The sequence below is a fragment of the Garra rufa genome, chromosome 6, assembly GCF_049309525.1.
Source record: "Garra rufa chromosome 6, GarRuf1.0, whole genome shotgun sequence".
In the NCBI taxonomy this organism is placed as follows: Eukaryota; Metazoa; Chordata; class Actinopteri; order Cypriniformes; family Cyprinidae; genus Garra; species Garra rufa.
The window spans coordinates 19,813,323-19,840,389 of record NC_133366.1 but is presented as its reverse complement, the minus strand read 5'-3'; the positions used below and the strand labels follow the sequence as shown (position 1 = coordinate 19,840,389).

Genomic DNA, 27,067 nt, shown 5'->3' with positions numbered 1-27,067 from the left:
AGTTGATCCCCAAAGTCCTGCAATTTCAGCTATTCTGATTGATTTGATATGTTGAACCTGTAAGACAATATAGTCATGAACAAGTGACTACATGCAATACATTTAACAACAAAATTTCTATGATGCCTTCTCACAATCGTTTTTGAATCACTTTGGTTTTCATTTGGCATGCCAACAGATTTCTCTTAAGAATGTCATGGCTGTTTAGATAATACTAATCAACTAGCATCATAATGTATAAGTGCCATCCAAAATACTTAGAGCTAATGATATAACTTTAAGACATTCCACTGAAAGGTTTCAAGACACAAGACATTTAAAACATATAACCAAACATGTTATTTTATTGTCTGAAAAAGTAACACAATCTCCCAACTGGGTTTATCACATACACTACCACAACGATGAAACACCATTACTACACAAATAGGGACTTCTTTTCAAATATTATAGACATTACAAAAAGATCCCTCATATCTTTCAGTTTTGTTTTGAAGTTATACTAAGCATGGCAGATTGATTTCATTTACAGTATGATACTGTACACTGTCACCATTTAGAAACAATGTTGTCTGACGTGGTTCTAAAATCCATAATGTTAAGGGAAGACATTTCATGGTCATTTTTATTTCATATGAAATATTTTACAATATAAACAAAGCATCCGTCTTGGATGGACTTAACAGCAACCAGAGGCCAGGCATTTCAGTGCAAACATGTTTTTTTACAAGGCAGTCTTGGCTGCATTACTCCCTTTTATCTATCAAAAACTAACAGAAAAAAAGATAACCAGATGAAGGAGGGGGTTAAAATTAAACCTAAATTTCACAAAAGGCGACAGATATCCAAAATGCATCCTCTGACAGAGCCTTGTTAAGTAAAGGAGGCCATGGGTTTGTATTAACGTTTGTATAAACTGAAATATACTTCTGGACTTAAATCGCTGTTTTAAGTAAAGCTCTCTTGCAATGACTTGAGAAAGTATCTATTTATAGAGCAGACGTTATGAAGCCTAAAGTTGCTCTCTGATGTACATCTATGATGTCTAGCAATGATATAAAATTATCATTTAATACATGAGGCTCGTATCTTTCCACAATCTTCATCCCACCTCCAACTACAGGGTCTAAGAGGCTGTTTGGACCCTAACCACTTACGTCTCAAATTTTAGGTGGGAAACTGAAAACAATACTGTTGTAATCAGTATCGCCAAAAGGTAGAAGGCAGGTGAATGTTTAGGATTGGTGTACTCTTGACATATTTTAGAATGTAGTTCCTTGATTTCCATCTAGATGCATTTTTCACAAACTAGAATTATGGTTACTTACTGGGCTTGAAATAATGAAGCAGATAAATGTGAAGGAGACAGCAGAGAACAGAAAATGGCTTCTTACACAAATTGGAGGGAAAACATAAAACTGGAAATGTGCTGCTGATGTGGTGCTAGACAGATTTATACACAACTTGCAAATAAGTAAAAGACACTTCTGTCAAAAACTGAGAAAAATTGAGTTGAAACTACAGCACTTAATACTGATTACTTTAGAATAAGTCCTCTTAGTTACAATGTCCGCCGCTCCTTGTCAACATTCACAGAGAAGAGGCTGATAGCGCTGTGTTCCACAGGCAAAGAATCCAAATCTGTACACGTCCCTACCTTGTTGTTACACAGGTGGTGGAGGTAGCTAGTTATGTGCATGTATGTGGGGTTTAGGGTAGTTTGCATGGCTGATTGCAGGTGTGTGTGTGTGATTGTGGATAATAGTTGAGCGAGAGAGAGTGAGCTGAAAGTGGTTAACGTCTTTGATTCGAACACAATAAGTCCCACTGGAGGTTATCCACCTGAACACTCATCGTAAAGCAACAGAACTGTAGAGGGTATGGGCAAAGAAACAAATAAAAGATAAAAAGGGAGGATCACCACATAATAGCACCAATGGATGTGACATGAGCTCTGCTCTCTTTCCCAAATCTCACCCAGTCATTGCCAGAAGGGACACGATCGTTAATTCTGGTGCATTCTTGAGATGGCACGCCGAACAGTTAAAGCCATATGTCCAAAGCAAGTATTTAGATGTTTAATTCGATCTTTGAAATGAGCACCTTTGCTCATGGATCTGAGACTTACTGTATAATCCACACGGCAGGTCAAAACCTGATGTAATCTATTCAACTGTGACATTTGAAAGGAATGATTAATAACAGCGGAGCAAATTATTTGTACATACTTTCATTGAACCAGTTGTTCCAACCTATAATAAGCATTTATTGAAATCATGAAAAGATTGTGAATATACATATCATGTGTTGGCTGGGGCAGAATTTTGAACCATATCATCCGTTGACCTTGAGGTCAGGAACATGATTTGAGTAATGATCAAAAAACAGCTCAGTTCCCAAGGAAAACAAGAAAGCAAACAAAAAGTTTGAAAACAAAACACCATAGTGGTCCGGATTCAACTCAAGTAAGAAAATCGTTGAAAATAAAGGTTTTATCAGAGCAGCAAAAGGGCCTAGTCTCTGAATCCCACCGGCCCAAAGGAAGAGAACTGTATGACCTTTCCTTGGAGTGTTTTGGACGCAACACCCGTGTTCCCGCCATTGCGATTTCCAACATCCTCCTTCTTTCAGGACAACAAATAAAGCCATCAAGCTACACAGAAGACAAGCATGTTTCCAAACCAACAATGACATCCACAAGTGTCCTGGTTCATGAGACTAGGTATCGGATTCACACCGGCGTAAAACACACACCTGTTTTTATTTCAAAAGGGAATAACAATAAAAATAATCCATTCAATTGAAATCATTTAGGTTTTCGTCTACAGAGAGTGTTTTATTCCCTTAAGAAACAAAGATTGGTGAAACGATCCACAGAAACATGATTACAGACTGACTGATGTTTTTACCTCTTCTTAGGAGAGTTAACTATTCATGACCTGAGATTAAATATGAACTTTAATGAAACAGGTAAATTCATTACGTAGCGTAAAGGTGCATACAAAGTAATTGTATGCACAATAAGTTTGGGTTATTAAAAAAAAATAGTCCTTTTTCAAAAAAAAAAAAAAAAATCCTTTGATTTCAGACGAGATCATTTTTTTCCACTAATTCAGTCTATGTACTGTTTCATTAAGCATGTGAGTATGATTCTTATTGTGTCACCAATGTAGCTAACAGTGTCATGACAAATGTATTTATTTTTAGGAATATTATACAACTTTATGAACCATGAATTAAATGGTGCTCAGCTTAGAGCTTTTATGCCTCATTTTTTAACTTGTACTGCATACCAATATCACAAATCTGTAATACCTTTGACCTGCACATCAGCATCTATTTCTTAATGCGTGCAAACGTAATCCATTGGCTGGATGATCTCTAATCTGTGACTGACAAAAATACTCTTGAAAACAAAACATTGTTAAATTACCAGTTACTTCAAGCCTATTTTGAAAATAACGGTTGATTCCGACTGGAGAATTTCCTGATTAATTGCTTGTTAAGGTAAATCCTATGATGAGAAATTTCCTTTTCCATGTTTTTCCCTTTTTCTTTTTTTTTTTCCTTTTTTTTCTTTTTTTTTTTGCAGTGACCATTTATGCTGTGGGAACAGTCTCTGGAAGCCATGCCTGTGGGTCTAACAGTCCCCATGTAGTCGAGGTGCTTGATGGAGGGAGTCACCCAACCTCCTGCACTTAGGCACCCCAACGTTGCAGATCACCCTGACCCTACGTCAACCCAGATGGGCCCATGTCAGACGCTGGTGATGGAGGCAAGGCAGTTGGGGGATTTCTGCAGTTTCTCAGGTTGCGTGGTAGGGGGCTCTGGGATTGCACGGAAGCTGAATGGGGGGCCGATGCTGGTGGTACCCATGTGGCCTGGACTTAGGGCCGGATTCTGTCGCCGGTTACTCTCTACAATGCTCGAGGTGTTCGACGCCAGGCTTTCCCGTGTGCTGAGAAAGTGGTGGAGGTGGGAAAATGACCAGAGAAGAAGAGACAGGGAAAGAAGAAAGAGTAGAGTTTAAGACAAGATAAGTGATCCATTGTTTTGAGGCATGAGAAACAATATAAACCATCTTCAGACAAAGAAAACACATAACCTTACCCTTACCTCTGGTTTGCAGGATTGTTTAGCTGTACATACAAAAACAGTGTACTCCTTTATGACAGTATGACAACAAATGTGACCCTGGACCACAAAACCAGTTATAAGGATAATTTTTAGATTTATATATCATTTGAAAGCTGAATAAATAAGCTTTCTATTGATGTACGGTTTGTTAAGGATAGGACCATGTTTGATTGAGATTCAACTATTTGAAAATTTGGAATCTGAAGGTGCAAAAAAAATCAATATTACCAATCAAAAATTACATTTTGATATATTTATAGGTAGGAAATTTACAAAATATCTTAATGGAACATGATCTTTACTTAACATCTTAATGATTTTTGGCATAAAAGAAAAATCAATCATTTTGACCCATACAATGTATTGTTAGCTATTGGTACATATACTTGTGCTACTTACAACTGGTTTTATAGTCCAAGGTCACATATGTTCAAGCAACTAATCCAGAAGCACTGACAACCATAGTTTGATAAAATATTAAATCATAATTTACTCATGCTCATGGCTGTATTTCACAGAATGTTTCCACAGAAAACAAAAGGAGACATTTTGAAGTTTGTCTATGAAATTACAATAAGTTTACACAAATCAAAATGGACACAAAAGCACCGTAAATGTATTATAAATAAGATCCATATAATTGTGTTTTAAGAAACAGATTAGTTTAAATGTTTATTCACTGAAAATCTTGCTGTAGCTCTCCATATTGTATTCATAAGAGAAGTAGCAAATGTGTTCACAAGTATTTAGTGATGCTTTTATTGTGATTTTTTTTTTTTGTCTTGTGTTTTCTGAATCTTGACGCTTTCACTGTACTTATATGAAAAACAGTAATCAAAATACCTAATTTTGTGTGCCATGGAAGAAAGTTAGCTATACAGGTTTAAAATGACACAAGGGATAATTCACCCAGAAATGAAAATTCTGTCATTAATTTCTAACTCTCATGTTGTTCCAAACCCGTAAGACCTTCGCTCATCTTTGGAACACAAATTAATTTATTTTTGATAAAATCCGAAAACTTTCTGACCCTTCATAGACAGCAACGCAACTGACACGTACAAGTCCCAGAAAAGTAGTAAGGACATTGTTACAATAGTCCATGTGACATCAGTAGTTAAACTGTAATGTTATGAAGCTATAAGAACACTTTTTGTGCACAGTGAGTACCATGACACATGTCCTTACTACCTTTCTGGGCCTTGAACGTGTCAGTTGCATTGCCGTCTATGCAGGGTCAGAAAGCTCTCGGATTTCAGCAAAAATATCTTAATTTGTGTTATGAGGGTGAATAACTACTGACAGAATTTTCATTTTTGGGTGAACTATCCCTTAAAGTAAACAGATACATTTTTGTAGAAAAGTTCTGCCTTAAATATAAAGATTAAACTAAGATATAATGTATTTAACATCAGTACTGCACAGAGAAACATGCAGGGGTTTTTTTTCTCTTGCATATCCCACTCAGTGTAATTGCATTACTACCTCACATCAATCACAAACTAAATTGTGTCTATGCACAAGAGCTATGCTGGTGTTTTTCCAGGAACTGTGAAATGACATCATCTCTAATGTGATGAGTCATCCAGAAAATAGTGAATGATTTTGTGTGTGTGTGTGTGTGTGTGTGTGTGTGTGTGTGTGTGTACCTGGTATTCATCATGTTGTGGGGACCAAATGTCCCCACAAGGATAGGAATACCAGTAGATTTTGACCTTGTGGGGACATTTCTCAGGTCCCCATGAGGAAACAGGCTGCATAAATCATGCACAATGAGTTTTTTTGATGAAGTAAAAGTGTGCACAATCTCCTGTGAGGGCTAGGTTTAGGTGTAGGGTAGGTGTAGGGTGATAGAAAGTACGGTTTGTACAGTATAAAAACCATTACGCCTATGGAATGTCCCCATAAAACATGTAAACCCAACATGTGTGTGTGTGTGTGTGTGTGTGTGTGTGTGTGTGTGTGTGTGTGTGTGTGTGTGTACGCACATGAAGGGACTGCTGGAGGGTCATAAAATTAGAGACTTGTGGCAGTTTGTCTTGTAGGTTTTGTAGCGCTAACACAATATGACTGGGCCACAACTACTGTATATTCTATGCCTATCACTTAGAAAGTAATCGTAGAAAGGACAGTAAAATGCATTCTGTTACACAAATTTTCAAAAAATAACAAATGTAAGGATTTTAATTCAATACAAAAAAAGAAAAACTAAATTTTTATTAGTATGAGTTGTATTGATAAAATATATTATTGGTAATGACATACAGTGTTAAATGACAATGCAAACATCCATTCAGAGAGGCTTTCACTGGAATTTTCAGTATAAAGCTTGGTTTTCACAAACTGACATATCAGTCAGAGAATGAGGTCATTATTGGGTCAGAATAAGTAAACAGCCCAGATGCCATAGATTTATACTCTCCTCGATCAGCAAAGTGCAATATACTGCTAGAAAATAAATCTATGTCTCTGGTAAATATCAGACATTTCCCTCAATCTTTAAACAACACAATGTAATGTCCAATTCAAAGTATGGTTGAAACACCTGGAAAAAATCAATAAGGAAAATTCCTTGATATTAACATGGCCCCTGTTTTCGTAGAGTGTATTGTAAGGAGTAGATGCAGCACATGTGCAGAACATGTAGGCTCTCTCCGTTATTCTACCCCTGCCATATCCCTCTGAATGAGTCATACAGACACAAGGGGTCTATTTTTAGCAGCTGAAAAAAGTCCTCACCCTCTCACTCATAAAGGGCTTCTGCTAACACATACACAGCCCTGGGAAACACACTTAAAGGCTGTCTGTACTGGTTTGTGGCCTTGGCAAAGAAGAAGGGGGAAAAACCATGCCATATATCACAGTATAAGATGGGATAAATTATATGGGCCCTATGGCAACTATGTGCTTCAAATCAAACATTAAAAATTGTTATAAACATATAAAAAAATGAAGTATGGAAATCAATATTTCATTTTGTGGGATGTGGAAGTGGATTCTAGCATATTAGCAATTTATGCTTTCTGGTAAGCATACTCTTATTTCTTTGGTAATAAGAATTTAAAAAAGACAAATGGCGATTAATTGATTCATTGAACACTTGTTTTCAATTGTAGCACCTTCTGTCTATAAAGTAAGTACTTACCGAGGGGAGTTAAACCCACTGTCTACAGTCACACTACTGCTGTCCATGCTGTCCAGCCGTGCCGAGTGAGCCGACTTCTGGCTGTTATTATTCTCGCTCTCCTTAGGGCTAAGCAGAGTCAAGTTGGTCTCAAACTTCCGCTGTAAATCCCGCTCTTTCTCCCGTTCTAGCAACCACTGCATGGTCCCGCCACCTCCACCACCGTCTCCAGCCCCTGCCCGCCCCTTTGCTTCTGTCGGTGCAGCCTCTTTACGGGAGGCCTCCTCTGCCTCCTCCTCATCGTCATCATCTGACACGTTGTAATAGTCAAAAGCAGCTTCAGATGTGGAGGGAGCACCTTGTTCTGTGCCTGTAGGTGCCGGGGCAGAAGCAGACAGAGGGGCGGAGTTAGGTGGCTGTTGGGTCTCCAGAGTGTCAAGGACCTCGGATGATTTCATGTGCGGAGTCTTACGCAAAGTGCCTGACTTTGAGTAGCCACTGTCCACATAGCTCACAGTCAAAACATTGTGTGGCGGTTTGAACAAAGTGTCCTTACTAAAAATCTCTTTCCTCTTGTCCACCCCGCCACCAGTGCTACCACCACCTCCCCCGCCCCCTGGGTCAGTGTTGTGTTGGTGCTGTATCAAACGTCCATTGGGCATAGGCTCAGGCGTCTGGCTCGGTGTGGGTTTGCCAGAACCGTTGTGCCCCTTGGTGGAGGAATCCTCCAAGGGGTGAGGAGAGGTGATGTGCGGTGTCTGCCGGTCAGCTGGAGAGCCCTTGCGGATTCCGTCAGATGGGGTTAAAGTGTCGTGGTCAGATTTGCCCAGAGGCAGCGGGGCAGTAAGGATTGTTTCATTCGATGTATTGCACTGGAAGTAGTCATCAGCCAAAGGCTTTGGCGACAGGGCCTTCAGGTCACTGTAGGCTGGGAGGCTGTCCCTGCTCTTGTTCCGTTCTAGAGGGCTGCAGAGCCTCGATTCGTCCAGACTCATTTTGCCCATATCAGGTACAGACATTTCAGAGCTGAACTTGGCAGCAGAAAACATGATGCACGAGTAGTGCGGGGCCTTCTGAGAGGAGGCCCTTAGCGTCCCGTCGTCGGTATAGTAGCGGCTTCTGTCGTCGGGACTGCGGTCATAGTCCTCAGCCGTGCCGAGCGTGGAGCTTCCACCTCCCAGCGGGCCCTTGGAGTTGTCCATAGAACGCGATCGCTCTTTAGCCTTGTCGGGCCGCTCGTTTCGTGACTTGCGGTCCTGAGTGTGGCTGTGGCTCCGGTGCACTCTAGAATGTGACGTCCCACGTGAAGGCTCAGGGAAAGGCATCTCCGTCCGCCTCTTCGCAAGCTCCCCCGAAACATCCCACTCTGGGGTGACAGGAAAGTGCGACTCAGCAATGTTGGGGTTGCTGTGGACAAGGTAGGCACCACCACTTCTGCGTTCCACCGTGTACATTCCCTCTCTCGGCGAGCGTACCAGAGAGTGACTGAAAAAACGGTAGTCCCTCTCCAGGCTGACTGCTGGCAGGTCCAGATTGGAGCCCTCAGAGGGGTCTCCCCGAGAAGCCCGCGTTTTGCTGTGCGAACGCGACTTCCCGTGCGGCACACGCCGGTGGCCTCGGCTGCGGCGACTGCGGGCGCTGTGCTGTGCGGAGGAGCTGGCCTTGCAGCGCTGAGCTCGTTCCTCTTCCAGCCGCTTCATGACAGCCGTGTGACGGGCTACGTTCTCCACCGTCAGGTCTGGGTTGATGCGGCGGATGATCTCCATCTCCACCTCACGAGGGATCGCTGCAGCAGACGGCGTGTCCTCGTCCCTCAAGGGCCACTCCTCTGGAGGAAACTGTGCTGAAAAAGTGGCCAGCTGTTTGGTCTTGTCCTTTTTCAAGCTCAAGCGGAACAGCTTTAACCCAAACTTCTTAGACTGCCTCTCGCTGCTGCCCCCACCGCTGCCCTCCTTCTTCTTGGTTAGTGTGTCTGTCTTGTAAGAGAAGGTGGCCGTCATGCTCTTGCTCTTGTCGGCAGGGTCAGGTTGGTGCTGAATGGCAGGTGGAGGGGGTGGGGGTTGTGGGTATGAAGGGGGATCTCCTTTGGGTTCTTTTGGGGATTTTCTTTGAATTGTAGATGTATGAATGCTGGGCACCTCATCGCGGTAGGCGTTATAGGAGTCGCAGTGGTTCTTAGGGTTAGTCCTTTCTCGTACACAGCCAGAGGTGGAGGGAGTGATTGTTCCAGATTGTGGTGATGTGCATTGCTGTTGAGGAGGTGGCTGTTGTTGCTGTTGCTGCTGTTGTTGAAGCTGTTGCTGCTGCTGCTGTTGTTGTTGCTGCTGCTGTCGCTCTGGATGCCGCTCGTCCAGGTGGTACCACTTGCTGTTGGTGCGGATGAGGGATGGGGTGATGAAGTAGGTCTGTGGAGTAACAATGAAGTAACCTTCTGGTGTGGGGTAGATCTTTCTCTCCCGTACCAACATGTTCAGCGTGTGCCGCAGGATCTCTGGACTCGGAGTGGGTACACCTAAAGAAAATACAACTGCATGTCAATTTCATAGTGATTTTCATAGCTCTAACATAGGTAAGTGCTGACACAACTTTTTCTATTCAGCTAACATTTGTGATATGATAATAAATCTTCAATTATCAATACTAGTTAATTGTTCAAAGGAAAAGCTCAACAGGCAAACACTTAGATGTTAAAAAGTAGAGTGCAGAGTGGGAAAAAAGGTTGGGATGAGAGGGAACTAGCAGATTAGTGGGTTCATGTTGATGTCAGCATTATCCAGAACTGTTCTGACGTGCCAAAAGTAGGATTAACCGTGAGTAGGTGTGATCACACAAATAACTACAGAAGGCCAATCAAAAGAAGAGCATTGGTTGCTGATTTATGTCACCACCAATCACAACAGACCAGTCATTACCTCATCTTTCATCATCACGTCTGTAAGCCTCTCAATGTAATGTAAGACAAAACCTGGCATTGTGACCAACCAAAGGAACCCTTGTTCATAAGAACTCATGATAATAAAATAAAATGAATACAATAATAATACTGAAATAATTATTTCTTAAAGTTTTAGTTAGAGATTTTATATTAGCTAGACAAAATATGTAACTAATAAGCCTAAACTGACTAAGCTAACCTTTCACTAAGACGTTGGACAGAATACTTGTATACTTCAACTATGTTATTAATGTGAGACAACAGAAAAACTAAATACTAACAATCAATTGATTCATTAATTCATCACTCATTAATCACGTCATTTATACTTATTTAATTTAAGGTCTTTTTTGTTATTATAAGACAGCCAGTCTTCATGGAGCAATGTATTATATGGAGAATATATTTATATACAATTAAAACGGCTGACTTAGAAACTCATAGACAGACATTATATTTGTGGTATGACTCAGTACTGTGAACGTCTCTCTAAACATTGCCTGTAACTCACAGACAAGGAGTACCAACAGGGTAGACTGCACTACAGGGTACATGGTGTCCTCAGTGCACTCAAGTCCTCACTTCACCCAAATCAGCTTTCAACACTCTCAATCACAGAAACACACACAACGGATAAAGGAGCAGATAAGCTGTAACTAGTCAGGGTTAAGTGTTGCCTGCCATTACATCATACAGTGGTAGTTGCCATACCAACATGACGCAACCCAGAGGCTCTGTTCCTTTTTTCTTTCTTTTTTTTTATCACTCCTTCTTTAAGGGAATGCAGACAGACTCTATTCAGGTGAAGTTTGCACACTTTGCACTTTGATTGACTGATTTCTCTGAACAGAGCTGAGCAACGACGCAAGGTGTACAACGGACCTTTTTTCACAGACTGTGATGACGTGTTTCCACAATTATAAACATTGTAAATCTGATTTACAATGTTTAAAATTAGTTTAATATCATAAAATATTAACAGTAAATATTAGTTTATATATATATATATATTTTTTTTTTTTTTTTCAGTTTTTTTTCTTATATTGGCATTAAATTACAGAAAACTAGTTAATGCTGTTGAGTGAGTGTTGCCAATCTCTCTATTTATTTTTTTTTTTTTCTTTTGGGAAAATCATAGAAATGCTATAGTGGATTTGTTGTTGTTGCTGCTGTTGTTTTGCTACTGGGGCAAATGAGAATGGAAAAAATGTAGTTTATACTAATGTTGTACTATTCACCATCATACAAGTTTAACCAACTATGTCAACTTCTGCGTATGACAAGAGTCCATAGGGTCATTCTACAGAGAATGTATTTAATAATGACATTAAATTGTTGTTAAAACTGTATACTGTTTATAGTGGCATCATAATAATCACAACCAACAATTACAATACTACCCTTACCGAAAATAAGTATACTTATACTAAGTTTATTTTATTAAGTATACTTAAGTGAAGTTCAAGTATATTTTTAAGTATACTGCATGTAGTAAGTATACAAATATCAGTGTACTACTGGTATACTTGTAAGTGTACTATTTCAAAACTCCTTGGGACTAAATTGGCCCACTTTCTAGTATATAAAAGTATAGTTTGAGTATAACAGTAGTAAACTTAGAGTAAACAACTAGTTTACCTTTATGTTTTTAGTTTGTACTGCAACCTAAAAAGTGAACTTATAGGTATGCTGATAGTTTACTAATTAAAATTAAATTAAAAATGAATTTTTAGTACACTTTGCTGTATAGTCTCAGTAAACTACAAATTTAGTAGTTTTATACTGTAAGTACTGTACTAAAAGTAAGTTTTCTTTAAGTATACTACTATATTCCTATTTAGGTATTAATTTGTATATGAATATTTTGTATATGAATATCTAAACATACAAAACATCAAAAGAAATAACAGGGTATCTGCTTGCAAACAAAAACATTTTATTCTAGCTTCATGCGTGCTTCATTTTTTAGTTTAAAATAAGTATACTAATAGCGCATTTGAATAAACTTCTTTTTCGTAAGGGTACAGAAAAACATTATTTTAAAAGGCAGTTTTGATAATGATAAGGTATGAATATTTCCCTGTTCATCTATAAATCAAAATGATAGTTTTTCTTTACTGATTATGGACTTGACCTAGTGCTATAATCTCAGCAAATATAAAGAAGCCAAATAATTGTGGCTTGTGCAAAATGGCGATTTATCAGGCACATTTTTTTACGATAATGATTATCCCAATAAAACTGAAAGTTTTTTTATAATGTTATAACTAGTGTTGGGGAAAGTTTTTTTTTAAAGTAATTAGGGGTGTGACGAGGCACTTATCCCACAAGACGAGACGAGACTGGGTTCACAAGAACGAGGCGGAGACAAGATTTTTAAACTTTTTTTTTTTTAAAGGCCCATCGGATCTCGTCACATCCCTAAAAGTAATGCATTACAATATTGCGTTACTCCCTAACAAAGTTATTACTAATTACGTTACTTAGCTACTTTTAATGGCGAGTAATGTGTAACATTACTTTTGTATTACCTTTGTGTTACTTTTTCAATCTGGGCAGGGCTTGCTTGTTTGTTTTTAATATATCTTTAAAAAGTTAGATTTGTATAAACGTAAAAGCCCTTTCACAGCAAAAAGTGAAATGAATAAGCCTAAGGCTGAAGGAAAAGTAAATTCACATCTGTACAGTAGAACTGTAGGAAAAGGAAGTTCAACACTCTTCAGCAATGACAAAAATGAAGCACTAATGTTAATATAAAGTAAGTTTTCCTTATTAGTGTGGTTTAATTGGATCAACAAAGGTCAGCAGCAAAGACATTGGTTAATAAAATGGAATTAAATACATAAAGGAAACAAAGAGTAACTCAGGTATTTTCTTGTTAATGAAAAAGTAATGCGTTACTTTATTACTTGAAAAAAGTCATCTGATTACGTAACTTGCATTACTTGTAATGCGTTATCCCCAACACTGATAATTACACTTGCATATGTAATACTTAAAAGATTAGTCCACTTCCAGAATAAACATGTTCTGATAATTTACTCACCCCCATGTCATCCAATATGTCTGTGTCTTTCTTTCTTCAGTCGAAAAGAAATTAAGTTTTTTGACGAAATCATTCCCGGTTTAGTGTCCCTCAATGGGAGCCAACGGGTTGAAGGTCCAAATTGCAGTTTTAATGTAGTTTTAAAGGGCTCTACTCGATCCCAGCTGAGGAATAAGGGTCTTATCTAGCTTTTCTAAAAAAAATAATAAATATTGAATATATATTTTAACCACAAAATCTTGTCTTGCACTAGCTGGACTTCATGCATTACATAGTCATGTTGAAAACGTAGGCAGAAGTACCGACACAGTGTTTACAAAGCATATGTGCAAAGAAAGTCCAAGAATGTTTTCCTTTAAACACCTTAATTTCTTTTCAACTGAAGAAAGAAAGACATAAACAAATGACATGGGCGTGGGTAAATTATCAGGAAATTTTATTTTGAACTAATCCTTTAATGTGGTTATGTCTGTTATAAAATACTGTTAGTGTGTTTACAGCACTCAAGTGTGTGTGTGTGTGTGTGTGTGTGTGTGTGTGTGTGTGTGTTCATAAGTGTGTCTGGAGGGCTACCTGGGAAGCAGGTGGCAAGGTGCTCCATCAGCGCATCTTGTGTGACAGGCTTGCGGGCAGAGTTCATGGCTGAGATGGCCAGACACAGAATCTCTCCCAGTGGGATGAACTGAGACTGACTGATGGGTGACATACTGATCGGAGATACATCGCCTAGAGAGAAACACACACACAAAACAATGTTAAGTCCTACTATACAAGAACATGCTTGTTTGGCAACTGATCGGCCCTTAAATGTCAGCTTTTTTAATGCAACACAAACAAATAACAAAACATTTTACAAGTTATATTGATAAAGTTATATCTCCTACAGTATTAAAGGATAAGCTTACGTCCAGAATAAAAAATTCCAGATCATTTACTTACTCCAATGTCATCCAAGATGTTCAAGTCTTTCTTTCTTCAATCTAAAAGAATTTATTTTGAGGTTTTTGAGGAAAACATTCCAGAATTTTTCTCCATATGGTGGACTTCAGCGGGTTGAAGGTCCAAATTGTAGTTTCAATGCAGCTTCAAATGACTCTACATAATCCCAGCCAAGGAATAAGGGTCTTGTCTAATGAAACAATTGATTGTTTTCTACAAAAAAATTACATTTATATACTTTTTAACCACAAATGCTTGTCTTGCACTAGCTCGAATTCACACATTACGTAGTTACGTTCTAAAGGTCACTCGTGATGTAGCCGGAAGTACAGACTTAAAGTCCCCATGAAATCAAAATTAAAGCTTTTTGGCTTTTACTATGAATATGTTAACCTTAAGGTTATCTATAAGCTAATGTGCTTCAAAGAGCAAATTAAAATCGAGCAGATAAAAATTGAACGCTATTGGCTATTTAAAAGAAGTGGGCAGGGCTGCGCGATATGTTCCTTATTAACTTTTATACACTTTTGTTTGTTTTGTTTTTCACAGCAGAAAAAAAAATACATCACAATATATAGCTGTCCCCATGCTCTTCTGGTGTGAACCTCACCTTTACATGGTAAGTAGTTTTTTTTTTAACACTCACATACACTAATGTATAACTAACTATCCTTGAATACTGAACTTTTCTTTCTCTTTCAGTGACATGTATGTGGCAGTGCAGGAAGTGTTGCAAAGGAGAGTTTTTAGGTACAAATGACTTAAGCATTATAAACTAAACATTGCTTTGGAAGCGGCAGTCATTATGTTTGTGTACAGTAGTCAACAAGTGGATTAAAACCTTTAATAAAATTTGGGTCACACTTTATATTAGGTGGCCTTAACTACTATGTACTTGCAGCATAGAATAAGTACAATGTACTTGTTGTGGTCATATTGTATTGCAAAACACTTGCTTGTATTAAGGTGGGATATGGGTAAGGTAAGGGACAGGTTTGGTGTTAAGGGTGGGTTTTTGACCTAAGGACAACTTTGATTAACTTTTTTGTTGACTACTATATATTTAAATTATGCATGCACATTGAAGACATGGGGAGGACTTAAAACCCATGTGTATAGAGTTCACCTGTTACATTCTACACAGACAGTCACACGTTCAGTACTCTTAAGCTGTGCCGCCGCTGAAGTTGATGTGATCTTGTCTCCACCCTACAGGATGACACTGTACATACCGTAGCAGAGAAGCCTGTGTCATCAAGTCTCTGTGCATCTATCTACTTGAATGAAGACCCTGAAAAACTAGTCAAGGCGTATTTGGTGAGTTGATGAGAAAATTTCAAAAGCCATTCTGTACTTGGGTCATGTTTATCCCCAAAAATGTGACATGAGAGAACACTTAACTTTGTCAAATAATTGACCTGGACAAATTGTTCATTAATAGGAAACTACTGGTACACTTAGACAAAGTTCTTATGTGAATTGGTTGATGTACTAAACTAAACTCTCTTGGGGCCTAATTTACAAAATTTTGTGTAAAGCCCTACTAAAGATTTGAATTGATCTGAAATAATAATAAGAAATAAATTAAACAGCATCAGAAAACTATACTTGCATGCTTTTTTATATTGGAGTGCTTTATATTCTATGGTGGTTATAATGTTTTAGCAGCCTCATTAATTTTAAATATGGTTGCCAGATAAATTATAACTTTTTATATATATAATGCACTGCAATAACACACCAGCACCGACTGTGACCTCAATAATAAACAGAAGAATTATCACTTTTCTGACAGTTTCAACTTAAAAACTGTGAAATTATAACCTCTGATTCACATCAGAACTCCTGTATTGGATTTATGTTAACTTTACAGGTGTACATAATAAAGTGGCCAGTAAGTGTATAAGCAATTCTTGTAATAATTATTTTTGTTTGTGATCTTTTATGTGTTTCGCCCCACAGGATTCAGACATCGAGTCAAAATGTACCATGGAGCAAACTGTGGTGGGAGTGTATGTCATACTGAAGGAGGGAACGCTTCCTAACAATGACCCACAGGACATTGGTGTCCTAACTGAAGGTGTGGAAGTCAGGCTTGTGCTGTTATGTGGACTGAAATGCTGTTTGAATCCTGTTTTACAAACACTCAAATGGATTGGAGACTTAAAGTGAAGAAAGCAGTTTAAACTTTTTTGTATGTGTATGTTAAAACTGAATGAAAAAATAAAAAAGTTTAATTGTTTGCACGTTTTATGTGTTTTTTCTGTAGATGTAATGTTTTGGTTCTTAGTTCTTTCACCTAAAACAAATCTAACTGAAACAACAAGATGGGTATTAATTAAAGTACCAAAACTATACATGAACAAGACATTAACTAGTAGATGTAACAAGGTAGAATTTTGTTAACTAACGACTAACACGATTCAAACATTTTGATTCAATTAGTTGGAAAGAAGCTACACTGACATGTTAAAACAATGTTAAATCTACAAGTTTAAATCACATTCATATAACATATTCAAACCTTTTCAAGTTTATTAGATTGGTTTAGATGCATAATGGGTGCTACGATTAAATCATGTTCATTGAACAATTTATTTTTTTGAGTGCACATAGAATAACGCTGTGTGTTTCAAGGCACTTCAGGGCACTTTTTTAAGGTGAGGAGATTGTATTTATTTTTTAACATGAAAAAATTTCGGACGAAAATTTGTATTTACAAAGTAATTGTGCAAAAAAGGTCAAACACCCTTTACACATAAAAGTAAAACAACAAAGTTGGACTATTTTGAAGTTGAAGGAATAAATGAGTTGGAGTTTTTCGCTCTACCCTACCTTTTCGAACCGGAGTACACAGACAAAGAACTAACCATGCGTGACCTTTCCAACGTGAGCTAGTGTAAGACAAGCATTTGTGGTTAAAAAGTATATAAACTTTTTTTTTTTAGAAAATGGCTGATAGTTTCACTAGACAAGACCCTTATTCCTTGACTGGGATCATTTAGAGCCCTTTGAAGCTGCATTGAAACTGCAATTTGGACCTTCAACCTGCTGATCCCCAGTGAAGTCCACTACTGTATATAGAGAAAAATCCTGAAGAAAGAAAGAAAGACATAAACCCCTTGGGTGACATGGGGTTAAGTAAATTATCAGGAAATTTATATTCTGGAAGTGAACTAGCCCTTTAATGTGGCACCAGTAAAAACAGAGAAAGGAGGAGTTTGAGGCCAAGGAAGGGTGTGAAGGAGTTTTCAAGATGCTATACGGTCAAAACAGTAGCATGAAGGTTATCCAGGGTGTGTGATCGCGTGCTGCCAAATGTGACCTTATACTGACGACTCAGCAATAAGCCCCCTCTGCCTGCGTAGGCAGAAAGACCCCAGGCCATGCGTCAATATTGATCCCAAAAAAACACCCATGCATAGAAGCACAACTCAGAGCAAATCAAATATGTTATATCACATAACACATCTGAGAGATTTGCTGTTGAAGTACTGTTGTTCTTCTCATTGTTAAAAAAAATCCACTACATTATTTGCAAATGAACTGTCTGACACACCTTATGAACTCAATGAATTCCCTGTGTAAAAGTTACAAACACTATGAGGTTTAATAGTGAAAACTGAGTCAGCACTATCCAAACCATGGCTAAATATTAAGGATCATTTATACAGTTATACATACTGAAATGAAGTTCAATTTAAGGATGAAATGAGAAATACACTGCATAATTCTCTACCATTGCTCATGAAACAATCATAAATGATATGACATGAAGTCTAAACTACTAGAAACACTAATCTTGAACAAAAAAGCTTTAAAACCAGTGTGCGTTCATGTGTATCCCCACAAAATATCTCCAGAAAAATCATATGTTTTACACCCAGATTACATTATAAGCCTGAACGACTTCTTTAACCTTTAAAGATTATGCTACGCTTCACTTTTTAGCTCACCATGCTAATAGAAGCCATAAAACTGGTCCGAGTATAGCGTAAAGGGCAACAAAGGGTCTGAAGCTGCGCTGCTAACACTGCAGGATGCAGATAGGATGACATCATCCACACGGAGCTGCTGCTCTCCTGGTGTGTGTGTGTGTGTGTGTGTGTGTGTGTGTGTGTGTGTGTGTGTGTGTGTGTGTGTGTGTGTGTGTGTGTGTGTGTGTGTGTGTGTGTGTGTGTGTGTGTGAGTGCGTATATACGGCAGCCAAAGGACCATCACTCAAATCCCAGCCTGTGCGTCTCACTGTTCAAGCCGAGTCGGTACAGACAGCAACGTGCTGCTCGTAACCCTCTAAATGACTTACGGAGCATTAGTGGCTGCTGGGGAGGCTGCTAGCCCAGCGTTGTTTTTGTGAGGTATCAGCATGCTAGAGCTAAATTCAGTTGCTCTCCATTATGAATTTTATTGTTTTTACTTTAGTAGGGGGAGGATAGCGTGTGTGAGGATGTGAGAGAGAGAGAGAGAGAGAGAGAGAGAAAGAGAGAGAGAGAAAGAAAGAGAGAGCAGGATGGAGGGAGGCGCAGAGAGACCCCTCCCTCTGCTCCTGTGCTGCAGCCATCAGAAAAGGCGGCTCTGGCGATGGACACTTACCCAACATGCTCCACTCCACACAAAGACTGGAGAGGTGTGACCAATCACAAGCAAGCTTCATGCACACCTTTTTTTTTTTTTTTACTCTCCTCCAGCACTGCTCAGTGGCACACACACACACACACACACACACATATCTGCTTGCTCTACCCTCTCCTCCGTCTCACACACACACAAGCTAGTAGGTGGCCTGCTGAATTCGTTGTTATGGCAACGCATCCCAGTTGCTCTCTCTTGTTCCTCAGATGTGTGCTACGCCAGGATTTCTCTCTCTCTCTCTCTCTCTCTCTCTCTCTCTCTCTCTCTCTCTCTCTCTCTCTCTCTCTCTCTCTCTCTCTCTCTCTCTCTCTCTCTCTCTCTCTCTCTCTCTCTCTCTCTCTCTCTCTCTCTCTCTCTCTCTCTCTCTCTCTCTCTCTCTCTCTCTCTCTCTCTCTTCCAGCACCCACTTTTCTGTTCTTCCTGTCTCCATTCCTGCTCTTGTGCTTCACACTCAATCTTGTTAATGAAAAATTGAGGAGAGCACGTTGGCTGCAAGACTAAGCAAAACCTGCTCAAACACAATTTCCTTTAGGTAAATAACACCTTATTTAATACACACGTCATCCCTTATTCTATGGAGTAGTGTATAAATATGTATAGATTATGTTGATTTTATATACAGTCAAACCAAAATGTATTCAGACACGTTCAACATTTCTCACATTATCACAGTTTATTCAGTATAGTTTAGAAAATGGTATTAAAATATGATAAGAACTCAGAGTTAAACTGTGTCAGAACAAATTCATCTTGATAATGTCAGATAACTTTTATAGAAAGGTATGTAATAGATTACATGTAATGGAGTATCAACACTTTTTTGGGCAATTACCAAGCAATGCTTAATTTTGTTCAGTCTGTGGTGTTAAAAGGTTGCATTAGCAATTTAAGACAAAACACTTAAGCAAAACATGGTCAGGTCAAAGTGTCTGAATGATTTTTGTTCCCAATTTTTTTTTTCTTTAGTTTGCAATTCTTCTGACCCTGGAGACTGAAGAAATTCAGCTTAGCCATCACAAGAATACATTACATTTTAAAATATATTCATATAGAAAACAGCTATTTTAAATTGTAATAATATTTCATAAAAATAGGGGTCGACCAATTATCGGTGCCAATATTAAGCATTTTTGTGGTTATTAGTATCGGCCATTTTCAAAACCGATTTGCTGATAAAATTTTTAAAGAAAGTTCTTGTCAGAGCCCTTGTTATTCTTAATGTTGACATTACTTTTAATTTTAACACCAGGCATATATATATCGGTTTAAAATATCGGTTATCGGTTTACTTGATCTGTAATAATCGTTTTTAAAGTGTTTTACAATGTTTATCTCACAGATACCATAAATATATGTTGTCAAACCAAAAATTATTTAGACACCAGATATAACTTTTGATATTTTTTTACTAGTGGGTGCAGGACACTATAGTTAGCTAAATAAAGTAAACTGTGACATATTATACCCAAAAATTCTTCATACAGTGGACTACTAGTAAAATTGATTAAAAAAAATTGGGACCAAAAATAATTCAGACACTTTGACCTGACTACGTTATGCTTATGTGTTTTTCTTCAATTGCTAATGTTTTTAAGCATTAAGCATTACTTGGTAATTGGTCAACAAAGTATTGATAGTTGTGTAAATATTGTCATACTAACAGTTGTTTGAATTTTTGGTTGATTGTAATCTATTACATACCATTGTACCAAAGTTATCTGACTTTATCAAGATGAATTTGTTTTGACACAGTTCAACTCTGAGTTCTTGTCATATTTTATTACCATTTTCTAAACTGTAGTGAATAAATTTTGATAATGTGAGAAATGCTGAAGGTGTCTGAATAAATTTTGGTTTGACTGGTTATTATCATTCCACCTATGAATAAGAGTGTAGTAGCCTACTAAAACATTTACCAAGTTTAAATTTCAGAGCAGAAAATGCAGAAGTTATCTGATTCCATCTGTGCCTGGTCATCATCAATACTCATGGGAAACAGACAGCTATGACATCTATGATCACAAACAGTACTATGAATAGCACAAACAAACAGCTCGCCCTGCAAAGAACTGTACGCTTAAAAAAAATCCTTCAGTTTTGTTTAGGGTCTAAGTGACTCCAAGGCTGTTTAAACAGCTCAAAAAAACATACTTATAGTATCAGAATGATACTTTATGACTAATCTTATGAAAACTGATTCTAAACATTTTAAACTTGATTCAATCAGACAAAAAGAGAACCCAAATAAAAGCATCATTATTCATTAAAGCATTAGTATTATTGACATATGTACACATGTGTAAATCTACAGCAGTGGGGTCTCTGGGACTGTAAACAATTAAAACAAAGTTAACCTTCAAAGTACTTGAGGTTTGATATTCTCTCTCTGTCCAAAAAATTAGCAGGGGGGCTTAAATGGTGTCACATTACGCACTCTACTCTTTATGCAAGCTGGCTTGTATTGCTGCAAGCACATCTGAGGTGACGTCATCCCACTGGGCATAAGCACTTGACAGGAAGGAGGGAAGAAAGAGACCAAGAGAGGGAGAGTAAAGATGAGATCAAGAGATGAGAGATCATTTACCATGTTATAACTTACAATCAATGTATCACATTCTAAAATTGTTTAGCAATGTAATACAAGCCTACTTGCTGCTAATATTAGCAGGGAAAATAGAAAACAGTGCTGAGTCTGAAATGTGTTGTGGGTCTTTAATAACTCACCAGATGGTATAAGCAAAACTATTTATGATAGTTAGAGTAATGTGAACTGATATGACTGGCAAAAAGACCAGTATCAAGTATATTATTTTACATTAAAAATAGATTTGTATTAATGCTTTGTCATTCAGTGTTTTAAGGATATGTCACAAGCCCTTCACATGCTGCATTCCAGTTCTTATACATAAAGCTCTAAATTCAGTGATAAGTAACTGTTGTGCAACCACTCTTAAAGGGATAGTTCACACAAAATTCATTAATTACTCAGCCTAATGGTACATTTTGTGAACAGGTGACTGACACAGACAAAAAGTATTCTCATAGCTTTATAAAATTACGGTTTAACCACTGATGTCACATGGACTATTTTAACAATGTCCTTACGACTTTTCTTGGACTTGGACCTCACTTGAAATGTCTGAATATCCTGTGAAGTCCACTTTTTAGGGCACTTTTGGGCGATTGGTACCCATATGGATCTATAAGCCCGGAATACTCTTACAGAATAAACAATATTAATATTTTCAGTTAACCTGTTCCTCACGTTAAAAATAAAAATAAAATATTCACATTCAAAATATTTAAATATTCAAGTTAAAATGTGATTTTACCAATATAAACTGTGATATTATTTATGATTAACTATGCAGGCCAGTGTGCTTTACAACGAGGAAAAAATAGGAAGCAGATGCAAGCTTAACCTCAGTTTCACCATCAAAACCTTATGAAACTCAGGTAGAAGTTTGACTGAGGCAACACTAGATGGAGGCAGGAATCCAAAATGTCCAAAACCAAACAGACGGAAAAGAACAGGAGTGAAATGTTTTTTCCTCAGCTAAATCTCCTAACTTTCATTCATCTAAGGCTGTCTCGAATATTCAACACGTTTTAAATATTTATCAAATGCTTATCCAAATACCAGTTTTCCATCTGGAGCCTGATCTTCCTGAATTACTGTATTATTTGATCCAGTGTGGGAAATTAAGGCTAATTTTCTAGCCTAATTGGCACCTGAACATGCTCAATCAATTCAGGGGTGCTACACCAACATTGAGAGAAGATGGAGGCTTGGTCACCTGACTAATCTCCTTGGTGATCTATGATGTAAACAATGAGTGGGAGTGAGAGAATAAGGTTCAGTGGGGCACAGATTTGTTAACTATTTGATATGTAAAACACATGCTTGTGGCCTTGTGTATTTTAAGACTTGATTCTTTTATGAGAATAAACATGGAATTCATGGAACTTGTTAGGAAACAAGCTTCCCTAGACAAAACAAGACGTATCCATATGAAGTGGATAAGCGAGTCTACAAATGTGATAAAACTTCCAGTGACTGACAATGACTACAAAATGAAAATATAATGAATTCTGTTCACCTAAACAATGCAATAATTCCTCACAGTTCCATGATTATCAGATTGTTGCTCGCCTCAGGTACCTCTTGTACTTTGTTAGCTCTACCTCTAAAAAAAGTACAAAGAAACAAAGAAAGAAAGAGAGAGAGAGCCTTTACCTAAATCCTCACAGCTGCCCACTGAACGAGAGGTGACCTCATTTTTTGTCAGAGAGGACACAAAAGATCTGTCTCCATGACAACAAACCAGAAAAAAAGTGTTTGCTTGTACACACCAAATGTGGCCAGCACTACCCTTGGAGCCCTATTGTATAGGCCATGTTTTCCACTTGTGCTGTGGTGCTGTTCACTCTGAGAAGGGCTGTAACAGTTGAGGCTCAGATCAAGAGCCAAGTGCAAAACAAAATCTCTCAGCCAAATGGCTGAAACTGCAAATCACATATGATAAAAGGCAAAACTTTCCATTAAAGGAATAGTTCACCCAAAAATGAAAATTCTTTCATTAATTGCTCACCCTCATGTTGTTCCAAACCACTAATGGTGCGTTCACACCGGACGCGAATGAAGCGGCAAGCGCGAGTGATTTACATGTTAAGTCAATGCAAAGACGCGAATAGCCATCCTGCGGCGCGAAACGCGCGAATGAGGCGGCGCGAAACGCGTGAATAGCGCGAATGAAGCGGCGCGCATTGAGCGTTTCAAGCGATTGCCGCGCCATTCGCGCGAAACGCGCGAGTTCAAAAATCTGAACTTTGGCGAAAATCCGCGCCGCGTTAACCAATCAGGAGCTTGCTCTAGTAGTGACGGAGGCAAAAAATCCGAAACAACAATGGAGGACAAAATCACCGTTGCTGTCTGTGGTTACTCGGAGCTGTACAATACATCTTTGGACTTTTGTAGAAACAGGAATAAAAAGGATCTTACTAGGAAGAAAGTGAGTGAAGAGGTCGGACAATCTGGTTAGTTTTAAAAAACGCTCTTTACTCAATTTGGCCTACATATTGAGACTACAAGCAAGCTAAAGCTGGCAAATTGAGCTCATTCACCTATTTTACAACTACTTTCCCGCTGACGAGTGGCAGAAGCCCCTCCCATGACGCAAATTCGCGTCTGTTGCGAAGAAAATGTCACGCGTGAATAGCGCGAGTAAACTCAAATGTTCAAGCGCTCAACTACGCGCGAATAGCGCAATTTTTTCCGCGCAAGTCGCGTCCGGTGTGAACGCACCATAAGACCTTCGTTCATCTTCAGAACACAAATTAAGATATTTTTGATGAAATCCGAGAGCTTTCTGACCCTGCATAGACAACAACGCAACTGACATGTTCAAGGCCCAGAAAGGTAGTAAGGACATATAAAATAGTCCATGTGACATCAGTGGTTCAACCTTAATTTTATGAAGCTACGAGAATACCTTTTATGCGCAAAGAAAACAAAAATAACAAATTCATACAAGAATTTCTTCTTTTCCCTGTTAGTCTTTGACGCGCATTCACGATAGTACCACGCACGCTTGAACATAGTAGTACTGTTGCTGTCTATTTAGGGTCAGAAATAGGGCTGTGCAATAAATTGCATGCGAGTGTCATGCGTATCTCATCAGTAAAGCCGGTTCTGTGATTAGTAGTAAATCTCCATCACCTGCGTTCAGATGGCGCGGTAATTAAAACACTGAGCCGTCGATCACTGAAAAGCTACGCAATATCGCGTTCAAATTCGCGGATGAATCGCATTCGATTTTGAACGCGATATTGCTTAGCTTTTCAGTGATCTACGGCTTAGTGTTTTAAATACTGCGCCATCTGAATGCAGGTGATGGAGATTTACTACTAATCATAGAACCGGCTTTACTGATGAGATACGCATGACAATCGCATTCGATTTATTGCACAGCCCTAGTCAGAAAGCTCTGACAAAAATATCTTAATTTGTGTTCTTAAGATTAACAAAGGTCTAGCAAAGTTTGGAATGACATGAGGGTAATTAAAGGGTTAGTTCAGCCAAAAATGAAAATTAGCTGATTATTTACTCACCCTCAAGCCATCAAGGCGTATATGACTTCCTTCTTTCAGACTAATCCAATCAGAGATATATTTAAAAATGTCCTGGCTCTTTCAAGCTGTATCATAGGAATAGGCGGGTGTTTCTCTTCAACAGGTCAGAACAAGTCCAATAAAGTGCATCCACCCATAATAAAAAGTGCCTCACACGGCTTCGGGAGGTGAATAAAGGCCTCCTGTAGAGTATCGATGTGTTTTTGTGAGAAAAATATCCATATTCAAAACTTAATAATCACTTTAATCTAGCTTGTGCTTACTGTTGTACACAGGAGTAGCAAAATTCTTTACTTTAGCATAGGAAAACCAGTTGCCTCTTGCATTATATCGACATCCTCTGACATTCTTCTTTACAAATCCTCATTTTGTATTTCTGATTCATGATTGTTGTTTTGTTTTGATCTCTCCACTTGTGCATCCACGTTTGTCACCTCTGAGTGGTGCATGCACAACGCATACGTCTTAGGTCATCTGCCCAGAACTGCTTCCGTGTACAACAGTGAGCACTAGTTAGACTAAAGTAATTATTAAGTTTTAAATATACATATTTTTCTTACAAAAACGCATTGGTTCACTACAGGAGGCCTTTATTCACCCCCTCGAGTCGTGTGAGGCACTTTTTATTATGGGTGGATGCACTTTATTGGACTTGTTTTGACCTGTTGAAGAGAATCACCCACTTATTGCCATGATAAAGCTTGAAAGAGCCTGGACAGTTTTTAATATAACTCTGATTGGATTTGTCTGAAAGAAAGAAGTCCTATACATCTAGGATGGCTTGAGGGTGAGTAAATAATGGGCTAATTTTCATTTTTGGGTGAACTAACCTTTTAATGACAGAATTTTCATATTGGGATAAACATCTTACAAAAATCCACTGACTATATGTGACCCTGGTCCACAAAACCAGTCATCTGGGTCAATTTTTTGAAATTGAGATTCATACATCATGTGAAATCTGAATAAATAAGCTTTCCATTGATGTATTTGTTAGGATAGGACAATATTTGGCCGAGACACAACTATTTAAAAATCTGGAATCTGAGGGTGCAAAAAATTCTGAATATTGAGAAAATCGCCTTTAAAGTTGTTTAATGAAGTTCTTAGCAATGCATATTATCATTCAAAAAATAAGTTTTTATATATTTACGGTACAAAATTTACAAAATATCTTCATGGAACATGATTTTTAATAAATATCCTAATGATTTTTGGCATAAAGGAAAAATCTACCAGTTTGACCCATGCAATGTATTTTTGGCTATTGCTACAAATATACCCGTGCTACTTAAGACTGGTTTTGTGGTCCAGGGTCACATATATGACATCTCTATACATCAATCAATATAGTATCTCAGTCACCCTCTCCCACACATTCAACGCGCCCACGAATTACATCACGTCCCATATGGCAGCCGAGCAGCTTCAAACTAGTTCAACTCCACCCATAAGACACACATCCACACTCTCTCTCTCTCTTTTTGATGGGTAGGTAATGGATTAAGGTCACCAGACTGACTAAAACAGGTTGTTGGACAGACTTAAGCCTTGTTTACGTGTAGCCACATCAGAGTGCACCACAAATGCCTGTAAAAAGCAGGCTTCAGTGAGGATGAAAACATCTTGGTTACATCAGTAGTATATTCACAGCTTGTCTGAAAATGGTGGGTGACGATAACTGCTTTAAAAGTACTCATCCTACACACGCCTCTCTGGGTGGGGAGGAACAGCCAGAAAGTGTATTGTGTGTTTAGCGAGTGTGTTTAGATTTTACTCAAGCACACGTTGGTCATAATCGTCCTAAATAGCTATATAACCTATCACTTTCAATTCATATTCAGGACATGTGAGTGGATTGGTCCATGTGATATACATACTTTAAGCTGGCAGTCAAAAGCAAAGTAGGAAACTTGTTAAGAGGTTGCTAAACCAATGTCATTTAAGTGAGTGAAAAAGCAGTATATTCCACCAATCATTTTCTCGATCTAATTTTTAAATAATTTAAATTAGCCTTTTTCTTTCAATTTAGACTGGACTTTTTTAGGGTCCTAGGCCAAGTTAAATTACAAATCGAAGGGAATATTGAGGTCTCAATTAGTAATTGAATCATTTTTGCGAA

At 38.2% G+C, this 27,067-nt stretch overlaps 1 protein-coding gene across 2 annotated transcripts in view; it reads right to left on the bottom strand.

Moving 5' to 3' along the window:
- Nucleotides 1-326: 326 nt before the first annotated feature.
- Nucleotides 327-27,067, bottom strand: part of stox2a (storkhead box 2a) — a 66,369-nt gene continuing 39,628 nt past the window's right edge. For both annotated transcript variants that reach the window (XM_073842256.1, XM_073842257.1), the window contains exons 2-4: nt 13,816-13,968; nt 7,283-9,773; nt 327-3,958 (exon numbers count right to left, since the gene is read on the bottom strand). In XM_073842256.1, the coding sequence (XP_073698357.1) occupies nt 3,757-3,958; nt 7,283-9,773; nt 13,816-13,968 (2,846 nt within the window). In that variant the 3' untranslated portion in view covers nt 327-3,756. The remainder of the gene's footprint in view (nt 3,959-7,282; nt 9,774-13,815; nt 13,969-27,067) is intronic.